The 25,885-nt window shown below is 48.3% G+C and overlaps 1 protein-coding gene across 1 annotated transcript in view; it reads left to right on the top strand.

Moving 5' to 3' along the window:
- LOC119376478 (large subunit GTPase 1 homolog) overlaps nt 1-25,885 on the top strand; it is an 81,970-nt gene that overhangs the window by 3,907 nt on the left and 52,178 nt on the right. Inside the window, exon 2 of the mRNA XM_037646289.2 lies at nt 17,688-17,803. Within this exon, the coding sequence (XP_037502217.1) occupies nt 17,688-17,803 (116 nt within the window). The remainder of the gene's footprint in view (nt 1-17,687; nt 17,804-25,885) is intronic.

Below are 25,885 nucleotides of genomic sequence, written 5' to 3'. Positions count from 1 at the left end.
GCTCAACTGTTCGCACCGTGAGCCCCTTTTTACCAGAAATTACCGTATGGTAAAGTATAATTGTTAGCGAAACACACGCCAACAAAGCGTAGATATTTGCCACTTAAAACACCTTACTGTCGATTCCATGTTCGGGCAACACCACCTAGATTACTGGGTCGGGCCTCAGTCGGGCCTGATCTGTGGTCGGGCCGGGCCGGGTAGGCGAAATTTTTTCTCGGGTTCGGGCCGGGCTCGGGTATCATTTTGAGTCACCGGGCCGGGTTCGGGCGGGTAAATTTGAACGAGTTCCGGGCCCGGGCCGAGAATTACGGCCCGTGCAGTGCTCTAAGCTACCCTCTTCCTGACAATGCACCCTCTCCCCTCCAATACACACAAGTGTTGGCCTTCCAAGATAGCCCTCCCACTTTGGTACAACTGCCTCGCCAGTCTCTGCAGGCCCAAGTTGCCTTTTCTGGCCCTCCACACCAAGGTACATCTTCAGAAGGCATTTGCACCTCCCAGGCAGATATGACAGACGTCATCAGTTGAATAAGGCTTCGACGGGGCCAGTTGGTATGGCATCGTTCTTTTGCTGCGCTATACTGATACACCAGGAAAAAATTCACCGATGATTACGATACTGCCTAATGTGAATTCTAAGCGCAGCTTCGTGCTGGGACATGGCCAACTGTGTTTGAAGTTTTGGCTTTCCGCAAGGTATCGACTACGCCATAAATCATAATTTTTGTGAAGTAGCAAAGCACCCACTACGCCATTATTCCACTTTGTGCGGATAAACGAGGCACCCGCTGCACATCTGTAAGGTATTATGTGCACTTTGTTGATACTGCATGTGGTTGATGAGGATGAAGAATCACGGCTGAGCACTTTGCAGTGGGTGGGAAGCAGTGGGTGGGAACCACACACACTTGTTGCGCAGTTAGCATTGTGTGATGACTGGTTGTTATTTTACTCTTCTGCCATGCTATATTACATAGGTTAATGCGATTTCTTGCCTGGCATGACACCTGTATAGGGTCTTTTTGCAAACGAGTTTAGCGTGGCTCTGTGGTAGAATACTCGACTTCATGTTTGAAACTTGTATAGCGCTCACAAAAGGCGGGGAACACTGAAATAAGGTACAAACGAGCACTTACTCACAACCGATTTATTTTTTTGAAAGGGACTAAACATATAAGCACAAATAATCATCACAAAGCATGCACGGAGCAAGTCATGAGGCATATCAGCAGAATACAACAAGTTAACCACAATTCAAAAAAGACATTTCTTTATCAGTAAGCGCCACCGATGGTTGACTGATACACTTTTTCCCACACCTACTTACATGGAACACTTGCGTGACTTCACGTGTAAGTTTATTACTATGCACAAACAAAATGTCTGTGTCACTGAAAACAGGATTACAATGACATGATTTGCAATGATTGGACAAGTGCGAAACGGTTTCTTTGCCCGGCGAACATTTACATTCTTTTAGACGTGTGTTGATGGAGCGACCTGTTTGTCCTATATAGACATTTCCACAAGTTAGCGGTATCCGATAAACAAACCCTTTTCTGCACCTTATGAACTTGGAGCCTTCTTTTGGCCCACAACTACATTTCTATCTTTTAAGTTAAACTTTTTGGCAACTGCCTAGCACAACTGTTGCACTTTTATAGGAGCGTTGAAAACAACATCAATGTCATACCTGCTGCCAACATTCTTCAAAGCATGAGAAAAATCATGAACGTAAGGCACAACTGCACAGCGCTTTTTGACCCTGTTCAGGCTGTTCCTTGAAGATGAATGCACACCCTTTACTATGCATATCAGCTTATCAACTGCTCTGGTGATAACCAGTTTTGGGAAACCCGCTGAAGTTACAAATACAGTTTTTCTCCCATGGAATTACAGTCGAACCCGTTTATAACGAACTCGAAAGTGCCGCGAAAACTGGTCATTATATCAGTAGTTCGTTGTAAATGGACTCGCCCTCAAAAACGTGCATTTAGCGACCAAGCCGCTTTTTTTTTTTATGCGCATTTTTATTGAAAAGTGCTAACAACTCCTCCGGTGAGAAGTTAGGCCTTTTCGCGTTGTGAAGCGAGGCCCGCTGCGTGCACGAGTGAATTAAACCTGCCTTTGCAGTGAAGCGACGTTTCATTGAACCGCGGTACCGCTACGTGGAGCCAATCATCCCTGGCTAGTTGCGTGCAGCGCGTAGCCTAGCTACTTGGCTCACGCCATCACTGCCGGGCCGCTTGCATTTGTACGCGCATTTGTGCGCACTTTGTGCCCGCTTCACTTCGGAGCATGCACGGGTGCGACGAGCGGCCTGTTCGTTCAACTTGGCGAAGACAAGCATTTTGGAAGCAACGCGCACTCTACGTCTCCGCGATGCTCTGACGGCCCGGCTGCACAACAGGCGCGGCGCGCTTGGGTTGCCGCCTAATAAAACACGCTGTATACGCTCGCTGTAAGTGCATCAAAGTTTCTCGGTGCCTGTGTCACTCAACACCAGCAAGCTAGTTTCATTTACACGAAGCGACGCGCACTTTATCTCGCACGGCGCGGCGGAAGCGAGCTTTCGAACGGCAATGGCATCGTGCGCTTGTACTGCTTGTACCGCCGTCACCCCGAACAGTTTACGCCACACGTGCAGCCGAGCTGATAGCTGCAGATGACTGCGATAAGGTTGTCAGCGATAAATCATAATGGCACGTTCATCGCCGGCCGCCACGTCGCCTTCGCTCTCTTCTGATGCTTATCCGTGAAGGAATCGCCGCAATCGCGCAGAAGTCGTAATCATTGATCGGCCGGTCTCTGCCATTACCGAAAAGATGAAAGACATTTTGCGGCACATTGTGACGTCGACGCAGTGAACATTTAAGCGCTGAAAAGTTACCGCGGTCATCGCTTATTGCATTTTATGGATTCTTGCGTTCCAAGGCATAGGTTCATCGTAGGCGGTCGTAGCTGCAGAGAATGGCGCCAGGAAAGGTTGCCGTGAGAAAGCTGACTGCAAGGCTTCATGCTGCCTACTATTTCTTTCTTTCTTTCTTTTTTTTTTTATTCCCCACTGCCATTCTGCCACTGAAGAAACGACTGGAAAGCGAGCGACCTCGCTCGTAGCGTCCGAAAGCAGCGCGTGCGGTGCTCGCCGATCTCGGGTATCTTCGTCACGAGTAAACTGGACCGGGGTACGCGCGAGCGCGCTCCTCTCATGCTTTAGAAGGCCTACTTTAACTTTTTTTCGCTTCGTATACGCCATATTTTTACCGCGACAGTGTCTGAAGTGTACGTTGTAAAAGTAGGAGGCTTTGAAAAATGTTCGCTATATGTGGACGCAATTTCAATGGGTAGCATAGGAAAATCGTAAGTGCATCGAAATATGGTCGTTATAACCGATAGATCGTTATATCTGGGATCGTTATAAGTGGATTCGACTGTATAACTGTTTCATTGTCAAAGGAGCTGAGAACATGACTTTGAAAACAGGCTTTTCAGCTATCTTTTTTAGGCCATGCGAAATTTTATGCATGTAGGGTAACACTGGCACCCTCTTCCGATCTTCATCAGTGTTTTTGGCAGCATCCTTTCTTTCGCTGAGGCCTCTCAGAATTTTTTTGGCTACAGACTTTATTATAGAAGGAAGGTACGTGTTTGTTTAGAAAAACTTTATTTCATTAATGGAGGAAAGATTATTTTTAAGGGCTCATTTTTCGTTGTTAGACACAATATTAATGAGAAGTAACAAACAGTAATGCCACAGAAATGCCACATGAATTTCTTTCATTAAGTGACAGCAGGACTTCACTATAGCCCCTTTGAGACACGACACTGCTATTCCGTTTTTTACGTTTTTTTAATGCCCCGACTTGTAGTGAAGTAAGGCTTTTTCTGATATAGGGCTGTACATCCAGCACACATGGTTAGGTGAAATTCGCAATGATAGGTCTAGAAACTGTAGTTGTTTTTCTTTTGCTATCTCATGGGTGAACTTGAGACCCAGGCCACACTCACGAAACACATTTAGTACGCGCCCGTTTGTACGTTCTGTGTCCCCGTCTTTTGTGCGTGCTAAAAAAGTTTCAAACATGAATTCATACCAACCCGCCCAGTTATCAGTTTTACAGAATACAGTCGATGTCCGATTTCCCGGACCCTCAAGGGACCGCGAAAACGTCCGGAAAATCGGGCAGTCCGGAAAAACGAATGCACGTGAAAACGCACCTTTTTGGTAGGTATTTTTCGCTGACGGAGAGGGTCACAGCCGGAGTACAAGATTCCCATAGCAATTCAGCCAATGCATCGTTTAGGTGGCTCTGAAAAAAGCCGTTTATAAAAAAAAAAATACGACGTGGCCGGCACTACCTCATAGGTCAGCACTTGGGCGCAAAGAAGTCGCTTATTTTCTTTTGCACGGTCCGCTTGCCCGCGATTATGTCTGCCTCAATTTCAGTCAACGTCATGTTGCCGCTGTACACCAATGACAGTGTCATCAGTGCTCGCGTCAACTCCGTGTTCGTTGGCTGTGTAGGAGCTGGCTCTTCGTTCTCGGTGTCGGATTCATCATAATCCTCCGTAACTTGATGAATGATTTTGTCATCGGTCAACTCCGCACATAGCTCGAGGTCTTTGTCAGCGTCGGCGAAGCCCTCAAGGATTATCTCGGCTGGAATCAACACGCCGCCGGCGCGCAGATCGTCGAAGGCAACGTCCGCGGATGGCAGTTCGTCATCGTGAGCCTACGAGGTGGCTTTGTGCGCTTCGAAGGCGCGGACGAAGAGGAAGGAGCAGTTGGTGCCATTGCTGTAAACGGCGAATCCGCTCGACGAAAAGCGCAGCACGAAACAGCTAGGAACTCGGTGGATGCTGAAGGTCGGGAAACGTGATCACTGAAGGTAGCGCGCAGCAGCAAACGATCAACCGCAGACACGACCGCAGAGCTGGGCACAGCTGACAAAACAACACGTGAACGAACACAGTGAGGTTTGGCTTGGCTAAGCTACGGCTGGCAACGGATTGACACGTGCGGTTTCGAGGTTACGGCAGCCGCGGCGCGGTGCGGCGGTGCTGCTGGACACACCTGCGATGCGAGTATGGTGGGTTCAAGGATATGAAAATGAAAACAACCAAAATGGCGGCGTCGGTGGTGACTTTGGGTCGGCGGTTAACAATAAAAAGTCCGGGAAATCGGATGGCGAAGGCTATAAGCGTCCGGAATTTCGGACTTTTTAATACATTGACTCTACGGGGAACTTGACGGTGCCACAGATGAGTCCGGGAAATCAGGCATGTCCGGAATTTCGGGCGTCCGGGAAATCGGACGTCGACTGTACTCGACTGTCACGCAGTGGGCCCAGGTTCAAATCCCATTCCATTCTGGGTATCTTTTTCTCACATCATTTTTTCATGCCTATCAGTTACCATATCTACTCGCGTAATGAACCCACTCGCATAATGAACCCACCCCCACTTTGGTCCTCGGAAAAGAAAAGTTTTTTTATTGTGTGTTTATGCTGATTTGATTTTGGCTTGATTGATAATGTCGTTGAAGATAGAAACAATGTTAAATCACGCCATTATATCTCAAAACAACGAGGCTACAAAAGTTAAAAACATCGCTTAACAACAAGTTGCAAGCAGCACGAACGCAGACAAGAGTCAAAATTTGAAAGTCGCGCCTTTCTTTGCGGACGACCACCATCTGTCGAATGCACAAGAAACCTTATTGCTTATAGTGCCACGCAGGCACAGCGGCATGCAAACAAAGCAGCAACGGCGCACCATGCGCTCGCAACGTGGTTCTGTCAGTAGGCCTAATCGCGGTGATCCCCGGTGGCCTGACGTCCGTGCTGCAGCCCCTTGACGTTTCCATTAATAAACCTTTTAAGGACAACATGCGGCGGCTGTACACGGAGTGGATGGCCGACGGAAACCACGACCCGACTCCTGCCAGTAAAATAAGGATGCCGTCCATCGAGATGCTGTGCCGCTGAATTCTGGAGGCGTGGAGCCAGATTCCGAGCGATATGATCGTCCAGAGCTTCAAGAAGACTGGTATATCCAATAGCCTGGACGGTACAGAAGACGGTGCGCTGTGGTCTGGCGATGACGAGGCGGCAGCAGCAAGCGACATAAGCGAGGAAGACACTGATGGCGATGGAAGCAAGTAGGAGCGCCAGAAAGTGGCCGGTTGGCGTCATCAATAAAGCTTTTTTGTTTTTTTGTTTTCGCATACATTGCGTGCAAACGCTTACTTTTAAAGACTGAGGTATAATTATCGAATTTCTGAACACCGTCATGCGAAATTTCAACTTTTATACCTACCGCAATTTTTTTTCTCGCGTAATGAACCCTCCCCCCAAATTTGCATCAACATTTCTGAAAAAAGAGTGGGTTCATTACGCGAGTATATTGGGTACTTTTTCATGTCTATCGGTGACGCCACCAACGACGATGGTGACGCTGCTCAACGCAGGAACGGGCACCTAAGAGCTGTGCTCTAAAACCGAAAAGACTAGACACATATCTGTGCAAACTTGCAACTGTTAATTGCTCACAGCGCACGTCGTATATACCCACACAGAAAGGGTGAGAGGCAGATAGATGAAAAATGAAGGCGAATTGCGCAAATCTAGGATTCAAGAAGACACATGTGGATGGATGTAATGGCCGTCTATGAAATGAAAAGCTGGGTTTCCAAGTGCCACGGAAGGAGAGCTTACGTGGCATGTTGGATCATTTTTTTAGCTTGAAGTAAGCTTCTATGATTTCTCATCCTTGTTTTGGCTTGCAGCGATCCAGAACCTTGGGATTGCTAAACATGGGTTTGCACCCACATCGTGCGCCGCTAAATGACCTGGAGACTGTAGCATTTCAGTCGCATATCTGTGCTCTCTTAATCTGGTGTTTAAACATCGTCTTGTCTGCCCTAAGTATGATTTTGGGCAGGTGAAGGGAATCTTGTAAGCCACGTTCTTTGCGCAATCCAAATACCTCGTTGAATGCCTTATTCCGCAACTAAAGCATTAAGCCAAGGAAAGAATAGCGGACATTATTTGTGTTTTTTTAACTGCAGTGTAATGATTCTCACTTAAATTGAAAGGAGTTAAAGCAGACGAAAAATCACCCTTTCTGTCAGTGGGATCCGAACCCTTAACCTGCGAATTACGCGAAGGTTGTGGGTTCGGATCCTGCCGAAGGAAAGGGTGATTTTTCGTCCACTTTAACTCCTTTCAATTCAAGTGAGAATCATTACACTGCAGTTACAAAAACACAAATAATGTCCCCTGTGTCTTAATTGTCTGTCGATGTCATTAGTTGTGTATAATACCGAAAAACAAGCCACTCGAACAATTGCCCTTCTTTCGTTATTCCGCAACTGTTGCTTGATGGTTTTTCTCCCATGGAATTAACTGTTTCATTGTCAAAGGAGCTCAGAACATGACTTTGAAAACATGCTTTTCAGCTATCTTTTTTAGGCCGTGCGAAATTTTATGCATGTAGGGTAACACTGGCACCCTCTTCCGATCTTCATCAGTGTTTTTGGCTGTATCCTTTCTTTTGCTGAGGCCTCTCAGAATTTTTTTGGTGATAGACGTTATGATAGAAGGGGGGTAACCAAGAAATGCTTTGCGGGTAATGCACTAGGGGATAACACCAATTCGCTTGCACCATAGAGTTTCATACAGTAACCTAGAGAGGAAACTGGTGCTGCGATCGTTCAACCACCATGGGAATGATGAGAAGTACAGGCTTCGGATTGGATTGCATTAGCTAGCGAACTGCCTATGGATCTTGTCGCGTGGTTAGTGCTGCAGGGGCACGGGCACGCAGAGACTGACGCGTACACGCTGCCCGCTCGGACGGAAGTGGAACCCACACTTTATTGGCGCACGAACATATATCATGCACTCGTGCAAGTAACAGGGGGCGCCACGCTCCAGTGGCGGCCTAATCAAAGGGCTGAATTGTGGCAACCTCTACATCTCCCCCCCCTTGAGAAAGTTCGAAGGTCTAATCGAAGGATGGAGGAAGTCAAACACATCAAAATGTCACAAGTTGAAACGGCGCGGCGGAACAACGCGCCGGCCGTAACGTGTTCGTGTAACACCATCACTGCGGTCCCTGGCTGCAGGGGAATGTTGCAAAGGCTGCCCTTGGGGGACCGTAGGTTCCGCACTGTTGGCAGGCTGAGGTTCCTGAAGAACTTGCTGCGGTGGCGATGGTTGCTGTGCAGCTGTCGACAGTGATTCCTCACCGGAGGCAGAACGCACGAAAGGCACTAGGTGACGGCGGTTGCGCTGTAGAACACCACCTCAGTCTGTTTCAACCGCATAGCTTCTTGGCCTTTGCCCCCCGGGCTGAGGACCGTAGCTTGCACTTGGTCAGGGCGCACCCACACACGCTGACCCGTTTTGAGAGGTGGCAGGTCTTCAGCTCCGTGATGCCTATTGTAGTCGTCGGCCTGCTTACGTTTCTGGGCTACATCCTTGGCGACGACATCTTTCCTAGGCGGCCAGTTTCGACGTAGCTGGGAGTTTTGCTTCGGGACTCTGGTTCTCAGCTGACGTCCCATCAACAGCTGGGCTGGACTGAAGGCGTCGACTCCCGGAGTGTCCCGATAACTCAGCAGAGCGAGGTGAGGGTCTTTGGACTTGCGGAACAGGTCCTTGACTGTCCGTACTATCCTCTCTGCCTCTCCGTTTGACAGGGCGTAGTGTGGGCTACTGGTCGCATGGTTGAAGCCGTAAGACGCTGCAAATGCCGCAAACTCTCGCGACGAGAACGGTGGGCCGTTGTCCGACCTGATGTCTTGTGGGATTCCGTGGCGTGCGAAGATGCTTTTGAGAGCATCGATGACTGCCCGATCTGTAGTGCTTCTCAGGGTCACCACCTCGGGGAACCTCGAGTACTAGTCCACCACTAAGAGGAACGTCTGGCCATTGAGATGGAACAAGTCCATTCCGAGAAATTCCCAGGGATGTCCAGGTAGAGGTGTGGAGACTAGGGGTTCTGCAAGGTTCACATGAGTGGAAGCGCACTGTTCGCAGTTGGCGACGAGAGAGGCAATGTCTGCTGAGATACCCGGCCACCAAACCGACTCCCGTGCTAGGGCTTTGGTCCTATTGATGCCCTGATGGCCTTCGTGCAACTGTGTCAAGACCGCCGGCCGAAGAGATGATGGGATGACAATCCAGAGGCCTTTCAGCAGGATACCATCGCAGACAGAGAGCTCGTCAGCCACGGAGGCGTACTTCGACACATGCAGAGGTAGCTTGGTCTTTCGTGGGCAGCCTTGCTGGCAGAAGGAGATGAGGACCTTGCACTCTCCATCGGATTCTTGTGCCTGTCGTACATCTTCGGGGCTGAGTGGCAAGGCTTCCGACATGCAGCCGACTACTTGTGCTGCGAAGAGTTCCACCGTGTCTACAGGAGTGGATGCCTTGTGGGTGATACGTGATACGGTATCTGCCGTTGCTAGCAGCTTTCCTGGCACGTGCAGCATACGAAACTGGTACTGCCTTGTCTTGAGCCGTAGTCTCTGAATACGAGGCGGCAAGATATCCAGTTCCATCTTGCCCAGAAGTGAAACGAGAGGCAGGTGGTCTGTCTCGACGTCGAAGGTGATGCCACTGACAAACTCATCGAACCTTTGGATAGCCCACATCGTTGCCAAAGCTTCTTTTTCGGTCTGGCTGTAACGCTGTTCGGTACCCGTCATTGACCTCGAAGCGAATGCGACTGGGCGACGCTCTCTTGAGGGTTGAGTCTGCAGCAATACTGCGCCGAGTCCGAAAGAGCTTGCACAGACACTGTCGTGGCATACGATGGGTGGTACTTGGCCATGCACCTGTCTGACGTCAAAAGTTCTTTGACCTTCTTGAATGCTGCCTCTTGCTCACGTTGCCACACCCAGCTCGCAGACTTGTTCAGCAAGGCTCTGATGGGTGCAGTGACATCCGAGATGTGTGGCGGGAATCTGGCGAGATGATTCACCATTCCAAGCAGTCGTCTAACACCTGTGACGTCTGTGGGAGCTTCCATAGCTTTGACCGCTTCAACCTTGCTTGGATCCAGCCTGATACCCTGAGCTGAGACGACAACTCCGAGGAAGGATACCTCCGATACCCCAAAACGACACTTGTCCTTGTTCAATGTGATGCCTGCTTTTGCAAGGCGAGATAGCACCTGGCTCAGTCAGGCATCATGCTCCTGGCAGGTGCGTCCAAAAACCAGAATGTCATCTATCATGTTGGCGACCCCATCTTGGCCCTCCAGGATTCTTGCCATCTGTTTCTGGAAGTACTCGGGAGCGGAGGTGATGCCGAAGGGGAGCCGGCAAAAGCAGTATTGGCCATATGAGGTAAGGAATGTCGTCAGCTCTTGGGAATCGGCAGAAAGCTTCACCTGGTGGAAGCTTGCGGTTGCATCCAGCCTTGAAAAAACTGTTGCCTCACCGAGGAGGCTAAGGACTTGCTCAGCCGTTGGCAAATTATGGCGTTCGCGGAGGACGACTTTGTTAAGTTGAGTCAAGTCGACGCATAGCCGGTAGGAACCATCGTCTTTCCTGACGACAAAGAGGCCAGAGCACCATGGAGTTGGCTTGTCGATCCTGCGGACGACCTCGAGCAGCGGGATGGAGATCCTGCGGGGGATGCTCAGCGAGAAGGGCACGGCATCGGGTTTCAGCCGAATAACTTACTCGTGCTTGAGAGTGCCCAATCCTTTGAAGAGCTCGGCGTGCATTGTTCCTTTTGGAGTCTTGAGTTGCTCAAGAAATTTCACAACTTTCAGGGCTTGGAGCGCTGGCAGTCCTAAATGCGACACAGTGAGTGACTGGATTACGTATCGGCGCTGGCAGCTTGTTTTTCCTTGCCACCGAAGTCGTGCCAGATACGAGCCTAGCACGCGAAGTGGCTGTCCTCCAGGGCAGGTGACCAGACTTTCGACTCAGTCGAGCTTGGCAGGCAGCGTAGGGAAGTCGCTGGGTACAGCAGTTACTTCGGCGCTGGAGTCGACTTTGAACTGTGCTGTGTAGTTGTCAACGGTCACGTCGACGAACTTTGCCGTGGTGGGCGTGCCGACAGCATGCAGGTGAACGAAGCTGAGCTTGTTCTGCTGGTGTTTCCGTGAGCGGCATACTTCAGCGAAGTGGCCTTTCTTTTTGCAGAAGTTACAAGCGGAGCGTCGAGCCGGGCAGTCCGAACGTCAGTGAGGCACGTGGCCGCAGAATTTGCATGTGGACGGCTCGCGAGAGCGCTCGGCTGACGGCTGCGACGTAGTAGGCTTAGCTCCGGAGCGACAACAAGAGGCAAACTTGTTGGCTTTCGCGGCGTCGAGCTTGAGCTCTCGTGCGTGCTCGGTGCGGTTCTCGGTCAACTCCTTCTCTTTGTTGGCGTCTTCGGACTGACGGGCCTGTGTCCATGCCTCCTTGAGCGTCAGCTTTGCGTTTCAGCACAGCTGATCCGAGAGGCGGGAGTCACAGAGACCGAAGACGAACTGGTCGCGTACGAGCCTTTCCTCGACAGCAGATGAGGGGTAGTTGCAGCGCTTCACCATCCTGCACAGTTCCGCGTAGTACGTGTCGACGCTTTTGCCGGGTAGCTGAACACGCCTCTGGAACTGTGACGACTCGTAGAGCTCGTTGGCTGGGGGCACGAAGTGCTCTACGAAGCAGGCGGCAACAACTTGGTACGAGTCGAGCGACTGGGCGTCGAGCGGGAACGTCTCGAGGAGCGGACGTGCCTCTGCGCCCATGCAGTACAGTAGTGAGCGTACCTGCACGTCTTCCGACGCATTTGTCAGTCCCGAAACCGCCGCGAAGTCTTCGTAGCGACTGAGCCATGTTGACCATGTTGCCGGGTTCGCGAAGTCGAACGGTGCCGGTGGCTGAAGGTTGATGCCGTACAGTTTCAACGGCTCACCGGTCTCGAGGTCCATCGTGCTGCCGTTCTGTCGTGGTAAGGCCTAGGGCTGGGGGGCGTTATTCCTACGCTCTGAACTTCCTGTCACGCAATGTCATCTCACTTCTGACACCATGTCGCATGGTTAGTGCCGCAGGGGCACGGGCACGCAGAGACTGACGCGTACACGCTGCCCGCTCGGACGAAAGTGGAAGCCCACACTTTATTGGGGCACGAACATATAGCATGCACTCATGCAAGTAACAGGGGGCGCCACGCTCCAGTGGCAGCCTAATCAGAGGGCTGAATTGTGGCGACCTCTACAGATCTTTCTCTACAGTTTCAGTTTCGTTCTTCACGAGGCGTGGGCAGTGGGGTGTGTTGAAAAGCACTCAAGCAGTGCCTTTGTTGTTCAAAGAGGCTGAAGACCGCTAGGTCTCTTGGTTTGCTGCGACGTTGCAGCTTTACAGGTTGCATTTGACAGTTTTAGCAAAGCATCGTGCACTCACCACTGCGCATAGATGTAGCGTCCCATGCCAGTGCAGGAAATTGCATAGAGTTCACGTTTTTTGATAAGTGCGTCTTGCCAAAACTCGTTCAAATCGACTGCAAAACGACGGCGAAGCTAGGTGGACAGCACCGTCACGCTCCTCTGACTTGACTTCACAACAAAACCAGAGATTCGTTGGGGGTAGACCACTTGGACAGACACACCTGGCATCGCAACAGATGATACGTTAAGTGTTTTTCATCCAGTACAGTACTGTTACTTCCGTAAATACTTAATGTGTACTTTCAAGGGAAAAACAAGTGCGTTTGTTTTTTTGTTTCTTTTTCTTTTATAAATGGTGTTGTATTTAATAAAAGTCGGCGTGCTGCTCAGAGCAGCTATGATTTTGTTTTAACATGTGCAGTGGTCAGTAGAAGGCCCGTTGCTGACTGTCCCGGCATGAGGCCTACTGTGAAGCGTCTGCCCGATGTTTTTCGTCTGCTTCTTACCTCCCAGGGTCAAACGGTGACAGAGAAAAAAGAAAACTAAGATAGTCATAGCATGAAGTTTTATGCCTTTTCGAGCACTCTCGTGGAAGCTCGACTGCATGTGCCGGGTTGCATCTCTGTCACAGATGCAACCCGGCACATGCACACAGCAATCCTCTGAAAGCACTGTGGCTTGCTGAGTGACATCATTGCATCCCAGATTTTTCTCGCTGCATCCCAGTGCAATGCACGTGCTGTGTGTGCGTATTCTTCTTCCCACTCGCAAAGCTAACTTTAGAGCTCATGTCCTTGTTCCAAGTCTCGCGCACCCAACTGGGATCTCTCATCTGGTTTTTTTATGTTTCCCTAGTGCTGAGGCAGTCTTGCATGTCGCGGCATTTGACTGCCAGTTCTCTGAAGTAAAGTGCCATATTTTATTAATGCTGAGACTGGAATTGTGGCAGTAGCTGTGCATTTTGATAGCCATGTGATAACAATTACACTCAAACCTACCTATAATGTACCTCCATACAACGAATTCCTCGATATTTCGAAGTTTTTCTATTCCCCGCCATTACTTCATAGAAGCACATGTATTTGCGAGTAACAAAGTGGCAGCGGGAGACGCCCTTGATATAACGAATTTTCGCCGCCGACAACCTAGGGATTGTGCCCCAAATTTTGTCATTTTGGCACGAGCAGGAGCAGCATGCATCTTCTGCTGTTGCCCCGCCAACGAGAGCGCACAGCAGTGGCGTCTCGCTTGGCGTGCTCGAAGCCCCGGCGACTGCGAGGTGAGGGCGAGCGCTGGTTTGTGCGTACGAGTCTGCACGAGGCGGGCAGGCGAGGCCCGTGCGCATGGAGCAACCCCTCACGACAACAGGTTTTGTGATTTTTTTCATGCTGACAGCTGTGTCGTCACTACCAAGGTCAGATTAGGTGCTGGTGGAAACTGTTCGTGACCACTGTGACAGCGACGGATCTTCGGAGGTCAGCTCGTTGCTGTCATCACACGCTTTGGCGTCTTGCAGCGCACCATGAGTTCGCGAGACCGTGGCCTCCGATATTGGCTCTGGTAGCGCGACGGCGCGTTGCCGGAGCCAATTTTGGCGGCCACAGCTAGACGATGGAGCAGCATTGTACTGATGTCCTACAAACGTTCAGGATTGCCATCCCTCGCAAACAAGCAGTAGAGCAAAATAACGCAGCTTTTGCCAATAAATAACAGAGTTTTTGCCGCTAAATAAATGTTTTGGGTGAGCTCTGCCTTCAATTCCCCTTGTGTTTAATTTGTGCATTTCTTTTCCGAATTTTCGTGCTGAAGCTGGATATAACAAAAACCTTTTTATAATGAATTTTTTGGGAATTTGTCAATTTCGTTATATCTAGGTTTAACTGTTGTGTTATTTCATATTATATAATTGTGTTGACGCAGTGTTCTGTTTATATGCTTGTGTCGAAAAAATGGCTGAATTCCACAACTCTATGATTGCCCTTATTTTTGCATTATTGAGGGAAATAAGCGTGCTTATTCCTCTTTTATTTTAATTTTAGTGTGCATCAGGTTTCACCCACAAAATCCTGTTATCACTACTCTTCACAGGCCATGCTACAATGTTTTTAAACGTCAAGATTGTTTCAGATCGTTCTGTTAAGATTACGCGCGAGACATGAGTATCGGAGTTTACAATAGAGCTGAAGCGAGCACCAGTGATAGCACTGTAAGGTTCGACAGGGCATGTATAAAAAAAGGTGATGCATTTCACAGAGGAGCAGATTAGCGACAGCTGATGGCTGTGATTGCTGCTGTCACTGCACTGCTTGCTTGCACTGCTTGTGCCTTGACTTTTCATTTCTTGAGCACAGGCTTGCCCAATAAAAAGCTTTTTCTCTACCAGCGTGACCTTCTTCATAGTCACTACTGTGCGGCATTATTGAGTGCTCCAGAGAGCATTTATCCGTGAGATCTGCAATGAACCTAAATATTTATCCTTTCATAAGAGCTTCATATTAGGCATTCTAGTTTTTGATGGAAAATGCAACTGGCTTCTCTCACTTAATACAGAATGTGAAATTACCTGCTCCAAGGAGCCCACGCCTGCGAGGTAACCTTTGCCGAAATGCTCCAAAATTAAATTTCTGCTGCTCCAAATGAGAAGTCCTTGGTAGCATCGCTATGCTTAATTATTTACTTATTTTTTTAAATGTTTACTTTCTGTTTGCAGAGTGTGATATCCTTTTTTAGCAATATATTTGCATGTCGCTCCTATTTAATACCTTGAAACAGGCTATGCAAGGGCATATGAGCTTTTGCGACTGCTTTGCACTGCCTTGTTCTCTCCTCTTGTGTCTGCACGCCTTGCCTTCTTTTATGCAGCAACAATATGGCTCATATTTGCCATGGTGAGTGATGCTTCACTGTAACGTCTTTTGTATTGCTTGGAAGCCAACATAGGCATTATTGATGGCTACTCTGTGACAGTTACCCTTGTGTCATTCATTACGTTTTTGAGCAGAACTGTTTGTTTGTACAGTAATGTACATCTGCACTCAATAGTTAAACGCACACTGTTGCTCTACTAGAGGTGATCTCAAAACACAATTTTTTCAGCTGCGAATCTTCTTTGAAACAGCTTTTGTCTTGCTCTTAAAATTTCTCCGAGTTCTGAACTGCAAACTTGCATTTTGTTTGTCTATGTGCACTTTAGCAAAATCAGTTAACCCTTTGAGGGTCGAATTTTTTCGCAAAATCCAGTCCAAAAATGTGTAATTTTTTTATTGCTGAAATAAATCTTGAGACTATATAAGAAAAAGAATTGTCAAAAAATTTTTTTCGTGACCGTAAAGAGACAAAAAAAATCATTTTTGGTGTTACATACACATGGTTTATTCGTAGTAAAATCAAGCAAAATCCTAAAAGAAACTTAACAGTTTTTTATAAATAAAAATATGCATTGTGTTAAACATAGCTCACAGACATACCAAAATAAGTGCACCAGAGTACTTTTCTGGTTAAAAATATTCGTGCTCTAACACCAAATACTTTTCAGGATGTGATAGTCTTTGAAGCATGGCTCGCTGCACGCGCATTTCAGATGTCGCTCCTTGATCGCCATCGAAGTCTGAACTCGTCAGAAAACTCTCGTCTGACAAACTGAAATCCAATGAATCAGATTCTGATTCGGCACTTGGGGAGTAGTTCGCATTGGAAGAATCGCTGCTCGACTCACCGGCAGCAGAGCAACCGGCGCGCGCTTCCATAGCGTAAGTGAACTGCGTCAGTGATCGCGTGGAAGAAAACTCTATGGTTGTGCGCCCGTCCAGAAAGCAAAACGAGTGAAAAAGCTACAGTTATCCTTCATCTTATCGCCAACAAGACGTAGTTAGTTTTCCGTCACCCGAAAACAGGAAACGCAGTCACGGCGCCGTCGTTTGTGTAATTTAGCGCCACACGGAAACAGATGTAATCGCACCCCGGGGAGCAATAAATGAGAGGGTAACAAGCGGTCACCCTTTGAGAGATTAGAAACCAAACAGCCTTCAGCTTTGTGGGCGCAAGAAGTGAAAACCACCCGAAGGACAAAACCAAAACCAGCCAGACCGCGTGCGCGCGTTCTGATGCGCAAGAGAAAGCCATGGTGCCGCTTTGGAAAAAAAAAAGACTGAGAGACATCGGCGCATTAAAAAAAATTCCATGTATCCCCGAAGCGTGGCAGCACATTCCAAGCAAGAGAAATGATCGAAGAAGGTGCGCGTTTGAAACCAACATCTCCGTGGTCGCGCTCGTTTGCACAAGCGATAGCCGGCGCACCGTTTTGCAAAACATAAAAAAAGGAACAACTGAGAGACACCGACGCATGAAAAAAATTCCACGTATTCCCAAAGTGTGGCAGCACATGCAAAGCAAGATAAATGATCGAAAAAGGTGCGCACTTTAAACCAGCTGCACCGCGAATGTGCTCGGATGGGCAAGGGATAGCCGGCACGCCGTTTTGAGAAGCAAAAAAGAATACAACGGAGAGACATCGGTGCATGAAAAAAATTCTACGTATTCCCGAAGTGTGGCAGGACAGGCTAAGCAAGAGAAATGATCGAAAGAAGCGCGCATTTTAAAAATAAACACTATGCTGTACATGTACGACGAAAACACTTTGGTACCAGAAAGCTTCTGCCATACACGTCCAGCGAAAACCCTCAAAGGGTTAAATGGTGCCCATGGTGCAAATACAATGCAATGCTTCAAATACAACTGTGTGCACAGTTCTTATCAACTGCTCTTGTTGGAGTGCTGCTTAGCCACTGCAGGGACATCCACTGGTGTTGGACACAACTAGTTGTTATTCAGCACAGCAGTACTACAGCAGTACTTGAGCACTTGACCTTATTATGAAAAAGAAGCATTAAGTCTGTACAGTGTTCAAGGTATAGAAAAGTTGTGTAAGCCTTTGAGGCAGCTTCTACGCACTGAATGTAGGTGCAGTGCAATGTTTGTTAGCACATACTATTTGTCTGCTGGAAATGCCCTGATAGTTGGAGATCCTTAATCGACACTTTTTAACTGTGTAATATTGCACTTGAATGGTGAACAGCATAAGTGATTGCAGAAGCCAAAGGTGCAACATGATACAGGGCACCTAGCACCAGCAACAAAAACAATGCATGCTGCCATTGTGAAGCAAGTTTCCCATCGTACGAAGTTTCTTGTGCAAGTGTAGCAGCTCTTCTACTTGGTCTTTGTTAGAAGCTCCAGTACGTGCCTGCATCCTATTGAAGTGTATACAGTGCAAGTGAGCAATGTTTTGCCTGCAGCACAGGGCACAGAAGCAAACAGTGCCAACCTGTACAGCAAGGATGAGCTGCTGCAGCTGTTCCGCACCATCCATCCAGAGTCAAGACGATCCAATGGCAAGACGGTCATTGGCTTGGTGAGCATTGACTGAAAATGACTCTCGGAATGCATGTGGAATATTTGGTTGCGCCATAGGAGCACTTCAACCATGTGTTGTCAATCATTGTTATGTTCGGTACAGGCCTTTCCCTTCACCATGCCGATTCCATCTGATGCCTATCAGTTCCATTACAGTTACTGCATGGGTGATGAAGGAAGCGCTGTCAAAGACAGCCACTGCAGTCTTTGACAGCAAGGCACTTCCTTTATTACCCATTCAGTAACTGTACCAGCACACATTAAGAACACTTTTGAGTGCATGAAAGGACACAGCACAAAAGAAGATTAGACACAGGACAAGCAAGTGGCATTTTCTACTCTTCACAAGCTCACCCCCTCTTTATCCTCACATAACTGCAGCAGGAGAAACAAGGTGAGGATGACTCATATGAAAATCTGGCAGTTCCCAATTATATATACAAGTAGCAGCCCTTGCTGGATTTTTTTTTTTTTTTTGAGCTAAGCATTACAAGGTGAACAGACATCTTTGGGTAAATTGAGTAGTTGTGTGCAATCGTGGGTTCACCAGGCACGGTCAGTGTACTGGCATGTAAAGGGTAGCTCATAGCCTGACGTAATGTCGGCACGCACGTTAGAGCAGAGACTTCATTTTTATCGCGAGAAAGTGCACGCTATGGTGCAATGACGTGCGTATCAGAAGCAGCTGTCAGAAGTGTTGCCAGACGGACAAGCAGGCAATCGAACTGGCAGGTGGGCGGGTGAGCAGATTTGCTTAAGTTTGTGCGTAGCACCCGTCCTGAGCAACCTGTTTGATCATGTTTAGGCTAGGCACTTGCCGCTGATCTTAGTTCCACCGAAGTGGTAAAATGTTTCAGATTCATTGACGACTACTTCTTTCTTTTGGAATGCGATGCAGCACTTTTTAGCTAAGAAGGCACAAAAGTACTGGCTCTTGTGAGAAATAGCGTGAAACTGCCCAATGGAGGGAGCATCTGCTTTCTTGACGTCAGGCTTGTTTTTAAAGACTAACCATGTGTGCTGGCTCTATGAACTCTGAGCAAATAAACCTATCCTCCCTTTCAATTCGGCGCACTTAAAACTGATAAAAAGAGTCATTGCCAATTTTTGCCTAGGAAATACCCTTAAACAGCCTTGCCCGCACCTAAAGAGCCAAAGTTTTGTCAAACAAACTTCCAGACTTTCAGAAGCAGGGTACGCTAAGCACCTAGTAGTTTCTGTTGCGGAAAAACTTTTTAGGTGTGTCAGAACATTTGGATCTACCGCACACACTATCAACCAAAAAAGTGACAAACGAGAAAAAAGGAAATTTGTTGTAATCCCCTACACCCACAAGTTGTCACACAAAAAGATCGCTCAGAGAGCCATTGTTCACGTTGCGTTTTATGAACCAGAAAAAACTTGTAAAAGTGTAAAATGATCAACCAAAACGCTGGAGCAAGTAGTAACCCTTTATGTAAAGTGTACCGAGGGCATTGTCTAAACGATACCCTTAACATGCAACATTTTTTATTTTTGGACAAACCGGTCCTTGCACCAACGACTGCCTTTGCGAACACACAAACAACTTTAAAAAACAAGACTGGAGGTTGGCTGGCACTCCACTGTGACAAGTGAGGTTGTGCACATAAGTTTTAGCTGTGCGTAGTCTTATTGAGAAGCAACAATGGAAATATTATCGAGGCACCGCACCATATCAAAAATCTAATTGACCAGTGCAATATTAGCACAGCTTTCATCACTTTATCTGAGAAGGAGCTAGCATGTCTGAGTGACGTGGCGCGTTTAAGCTGATGTTTTCTTGTAATGAATTTGCACCGCTGTCATGCGCAATATTTTTGTTAAATCACCACATGTACAGTGATGTTTTCTTGTTTTGAGTTTGCACCACTGTCATTAGCATATTGTTGTTCAGTGGCACTGATGCAATGCTGTCGTGAAAATGCACAAAATGGTCTCTTTACTCTTGTTGTAAACTGTTGATAGTTTGAGCACTGTGTGTGTCATCATGCTCTTTCCTTTGTCCCATCCTATGTGCAACACTACTCGTCTTGTATATAGCATGGGGAACATGACTACACATACTCCTTGCGGGACAGGTTGAGTGACGGTGGCTAGTGCATGTCGCGTGGTTAGTGCACTGGCACGCAGAAACCGACGCATACACGCTGCTGGCTCGGACGAAAGTGGAATCCACACTTTATTGGTGCACGAACATATATCATGCACTCATGCAAGTAACAGGGGGCGCCACGCTCCAGTGGCAGCCTAATAAAAGGGCTGAATTGTGGCGACCTCTACATCTCCCCCCCTTGAGAAAGTTTGAAGGTCTGATGGGAGGATGGAGGACGCCAAACACATCACAATGTCACAAGTTCAAACGGCGCGGCGGAACAACGCGCCGGCCGTAACGTGTTCGTGTAACACCATCACTGCGGTCCCTGGCTGCAGGGGAATGTCGCAAAGGCTGCCCTTGGGGTACCATAGGTTCCACGCTGTTGGCAGGCTGAGGTTCCCGAAGCGGAACTTGCTGCAGTGGCGATGGTTGCTGTGCAGCTGTCGGCAGCGATTCCTCACCGGAGGCAGAAGGCACGAAAGGCACTAGGTGACGGTGGTTGCGCTGTAGAACACCACCTCGGTCTGTTTCAACCATATAGCTTCTTGGCCTTTGCCCCGGGCTTAGGACCGTGGCTTGCACTTGGTCAGGGCGCACCCACACACGCTGACCCGTTTGGAGAGGTGGCAGGTCTCGAGCTCCGTGATGCCTATTGTAGTCGTCGGTCTGCTTACGGTTGTAGGCAGCATCCTTGGCGACGACATCTTTCCTAGGCGGCCAGTTTCGACGTAGCTGGGAGTTTTGCTTCGGGACTCTGGTTCTCAGCTGACGTCCCATCAACAGCTGGGCTGGACTGAAGGCGTCGACTCCCGGAGTGTCCCGATAACTCAGCAGAGCGAGGTGAGGGTCTTTGGACTTGCGGAACAGGTCCTTGACTGTCCGTACTATCCTCTCTGCCTCTCCGTTTGACAGGGCGTAGTGTGGGCTACTGGTCGCATGGTTGAAGCCGTAAGACGCTGCAAATGCCGCAAACTCTCGCGACGAGAACGGTGGGCCGTTGTCCGACCTGATGTCTTTTGGGATTCCGTGGCGTGCGAAGATGCTTTTGAGAGCATCGATGACTGCCCGAGCTGTAGTGCTTCTCAGGGTCACCACCTCGGGGAACCTCGAGTACTAGTCCACCACTAAGAGGAACGTCTGGCCATTGAGATGGAACAAGTCCATTCCGAGAAATTCCCAGGGATGTCCAGGTAGAGGTGTGGAGACTAGGGGTTCTGCAAGGTTCACATGGGTGGAAGTGCACTGTTCGCAGTTGGCGACGAGAGAGGCAATGTCTTCCGAGATACCCAGCCACCAAACCGACTCCCGTGCTAGGGCTTTGGTCCTGTTGATGCCCTGATGGCCTTCGTGCAACAGTGTCATGACCGACGGCTGAAGAGATGATGGGATGACAATCTGGGGGCCTTTCAGCAGGATACCGTCGCAAACAGAGAGCTCGTCAGCCACGGAGGCGTACTTCGACACATGCAGAGGTAGCTTGGTCTTTTGTGAGCAACCTTGCTGGCAGAAGGAGATGAGGACCTTGCACTCTCCATCGGATTCTTGTGCCTGTCGTACATCTTCGGGGCTGAGTGACAAGGCTTCCGATATGCAGCCGACTACTTGTGCTGCAAAGAGTTCCACCGTGTCTACCGGAGTGGATGCCTTGTGGGTGATACGTGATAAGGTATCTGCTGTTGCTAGCAGCTTTCCTGGCATGTGCAGCATGCGAAACTGGTCCTGCATTCTCTTGAGCCGTAGTCTCTGAATACGAGGCAGCAACATATCCAGTTCCATCTTGCCCAGAAGTGAAACGAGAGGCAGGTGGTCGGTCTCGACGTCGAAGGTGACGGCACGGACAAACTCATCGAACCTTTGGATAGCCCACGTCGTTTCCAAAGCTTCTTTTTCGGTCTGGCTGTAACGCTGTTCGGTACCCGTCATTGACCTCGAAGCGAATGCGACTGGGCGACGCTCTCCCGAGGGTTGAGTCTGCAGCAATACTGCGCCGAGTCCGAAAGAGCTTGCACCTGCAGACACTGTCGTGGCATACGATGGGTGGTACTTGGCCATGCACCCAAGTTTGAATTTGCCCGTTTTGGTTAGAATAGTGATTTTTGACAGACCTTTGCGCGAACCAATGTGCGTTTGTTGTTGGGAAAATGCGCTTTGTTGACGAACTTGAGAGCAATGCATGCCGCTCGGGGCTATGCTCTAGTAACATCAAAGTTCTGTAATCAAAATAACTTTTGCAAGTCAAATATCAAATTATGGTGTCAGCTTTGCAATCTGACAGGATGATTACGTGAAAACTGCACGAAAAAACGTAGACAAGGCAATATTAATGAGAACTAACAGACAATAACACCAAGGAAAGTATAGGGGGTGTTATGTGTAGTATATAGAATATAAATGTGAAGAAAGTAAAGTGGACGAAAAGATAACTTGCCGCCGGCAGGGACTGAACCTGCGACCTTCGAATAACGCGTCCAATGCTCTACCACTGAGCTACGGCGGCGGTCATCCTCCCGTCCACTTTATGGGGTATATATGTGCATTTAAATCTTGGAGTGTTAGTCAGCGCCAATCGCAGCCATGGCGGCGAGTGTGGAACACTCTATTTCTGCCTTTCTGACGTCACGTAGCACGTGATCTTTTTACGAGCTGGCAGCTGACCAATAATCCCTCGCATACTACCTGAAGGCATCAAGTCTGCCAGCACGAGACCCTCGCTATGAAAGAAGGAAAGAAGATGATTCGTAAGGGCTCGTTTTCTTTGTTAGACACAATATTAATGAGAACTAACAATCAATAACGCCAAGGAAAGTATAGGGGGTGTTATGTGCAGTATTTAGAATATAAATGTGAAGAAAGTAAAGTGGACGAAAAGATAACTTGCCGCCGGCAGGGACCGAACCTGCGACCTTCGAATAACGCGTCCGATGCTCTACCACTGAGCTACGGCGGCGGTCATCCTCCCGTCCACTTTATGGGGTATATATGTGCATTTAAATCTTGGAGTGTTAGTCAGCGCCAATCGCAGCCATGGCGGCGAGTGTGGAGCACTCTATTTCTGCCTTTCTGACGTCACGTAGCACGTGATCTTTTTACGAGCTGGCAGCTGACCAATAATCCCTCGCATACTACCTGAAGGCATCAAGTCTGCCAGAACGAGACCCTCGCTATGAAAGAAGGAAAGAAGATGATTCGTAAGGGCTCGTTTTCTTTGTTAGACACAATATTAATGAGAACTAACAATCAATAACGCCAAGGAAAGTATAGGGGGTGTTATGTGCAGTATTTAGAATATAAATGTGAAGAAAGTAAAGTGGACGAAAAGATAACTTGCCGCCGGCAGGGACTGAACCTGCGACCTTCGAATAACGCGTCCAATGCTCTACCACTGAGCTACGGCGGCGGTCATCCTCCCGTCCACTTTATGGGGTATATATGTGCATTTAAATCTTGGAGTGTTAGTCAGCGCCAATCGCAGCCATGGCGGCGAGTGTGGAACACTCTATTTCTGCCTTTCTGACGTCACGTAGCACGTGATCTTTTTACGAGCTGGCAGCTGACCAATAATCCCTCGCATACTACCTGAAGGCATCAAGTCTGCCAGAACGAGACCCTCGCTATGGAAGAAGGAAAGAAGATGATTCGTAAGGGCTCGTTTTCTTTGTTAGACACAATATTAATGAGAACTAACAATCAATAACGCCAAGGAAAGTATAGGGGGTGTTATGTGCAGTATTTAGAATATAAATGTGAAGAAAGTAAAGTGGACGAAAAGATAACTTGCCGCCGGCAGGGACTGAACCTGCGACCTTCGAATAACGCGTCCAATGCTCTACCACTGAGCTACGGCGGCGGTCATCCTCCCGTCCACTTTAAGGGGTATATATGTGCATTTAAATCTTGGAGTGTTAGTCAGCGCCAATCGCAGCCATGGCGGCGAGTGTGGAACACTCTATTTCTGCCTTTCTGACGTCACGTAGCACGTGATCTTTTTACGAGCTGGCAGCTGACCAATAATCCCTCGCATACTACCTGAAGGCATCAAGTCTGCCAGAACGAGACCCTCGCTATGAAAGAAGGAAAGAAGATGATTCGTAAGGGCTCGTTTTCTTTGTTAGACACAATATTAATGAGAACTAACAATCAATAACGCCAAGGAAAGTATAGGGGGTGTTATGTGCAGTATTTAGAATATAAATGTGAAGAAAGTAAAGTGGACGAAAAGATAACTTGCCGCCGGCAGGGACTGAACCTGCGACCTTCGAATAACGCGTCCGATGCTCTACCACTGAGCTACGGCGGCGGTCATCCTCCCGTCCACTTTAAGGGGTATATATGTGCATTTAAATCTTGGAGTGTTAGTCAGCGCCAATCGCAGCCATGGCGGCGAGTGTGGAACACTCTATTTCTGCCTTTCTGACGTCACGTAGCACGTGATCTTTTTACGAGCTGGCAGCTGACCAATAATCCCTCGCATACTACCTGAAGGCATCAAGTCTGCCAGAACGAGACCCTCGCTATGAAAGAAGGAAAGAAGATGATTCGTAAGGGCTCGTTTTCTTTGTTAGACGCAATATTAATGAGAACTAACAATCAATAACGCCAAGGAAAGTATAGGGGGTGTTATGTGCAGTATTTAGAATATAAATGTGAAGAAAGTAAAGTGGACGAAAAGATAACTTGCCGCCGGCAGGGACTGAACCTGCGACCTTCGAATAACGCGTCCGATGCTCTACCACTGAGCTACGGCGGCGGTCATCCTCCCGTCCACTTTAAGGGGTATATATGTGCATTTAAATCTTGGAGTGTTAGTCAGCGCCAATCGCAGCCATGGCGGCGAGTGTGGAACACTCTATTTCTGCCTTTCTGACGTCACGTAGCACGTGATCTTTTTACGAGCTGGCAGCTGACCAATAATCCCTCGCATACTACCTGAAGGCATCAAGTCTGCCAGAACGAGACCCTCGCTATGAAAGAAGGAAAGAAGATGATTCGTAAGGGCTCGTTTTCTTTGTTAGACACAATATTAATGAGAACTAACAAACAATAACGCCAAGGAAAGTATAGGGGGTGTTATGTGCAGTATTTAGAATATAAATGTGAAGAAAGTAAAGTGGACGAAAAGATAACTTGCCGCCGGCAGGGACTGAACCTGCGACCTTCGAATAACGCGTCCGATGCTCTACCACTGAGCTACGGCGGCGGTCATCCTCCCGTCCACTTTAAGGGGTATATATGTGCATTTAAATCTTGGAGTGTTAGTCAGCGCCAATCGCAGCCATGGCGGCGAGTGTGGAACACTCTATTTCTGCCTTTCTGACGTCACGTAGCACGTGATCTTTTTACGAGCTGGCAGCTGACCAATAATCCCTCGCATACTACCTGAAGGCATCAAGTCTGCCAGAACGAGACCCTCGCTATGAAAGAAGGAAAGAAGATGATTCGTAAGGGCTCGTTTTCTTTGTTAGACACAATATTAATGAGAACTAACAATCAATAACACCAAGGAAAGTATAGGGGGTGTTATGTGCAGTATTTAGAATATAAATGTGAAGAAAGTAAAGTGGACGAAAAGATAACTTGCCGCCGGCAGGGACTGAACCTGCGACCTTCGAATAACGCGTCCGATGCTCTACCACTGAGCTACGGCGGCGGTCATCCTCCCGTCCACTTTAAGGGGTATATATGTGCATTTAAATCTTGGAGTGTTAGTCAGCGCCAATCGCAGCCATGGCGGCGAGTGTGGAACACTCTATTTCTGCCTTTCTGACGTCACGTAGCACGTGATCTTTTTACGAGCTGGCAGCTGACCAATAATCCCTCGCATACTACCTGAAGGCATCAAGTCTGCCAGAACGAGACCCTCGCTATGAAAGAAGGAAAGAAGATGATTCGTAAGGGCTCGTTTTCTTTGTTAGACACAATATTAATGAGAACTAACAATCAATAACGCCAAGGAAAGTATAGGGG

The sequence above is a fragment of the Rhipicephalus sanguineus genome, unplaced genomic scaffold (genome assembly GCF_013339695.2).
Source record: "Rhipicephalus sanguineus isolate Rsan-2018 unplaced genomic scaffold, BIME_Rsan_1.4 Seq12198, whole genome shotgun sequence".
Classification (NCBI taxonomy): Eukaryota; Metazoa; Arthropoda; class Arachnida; order Ixodida; family Ixodidae; genus Rhipicephalus; species Rhipicephalus sanguineus.
Note: the sequence above shows the minus strand (reverse complement) of the source record. Positions and strands in the feature narration are given on the sequence as shown.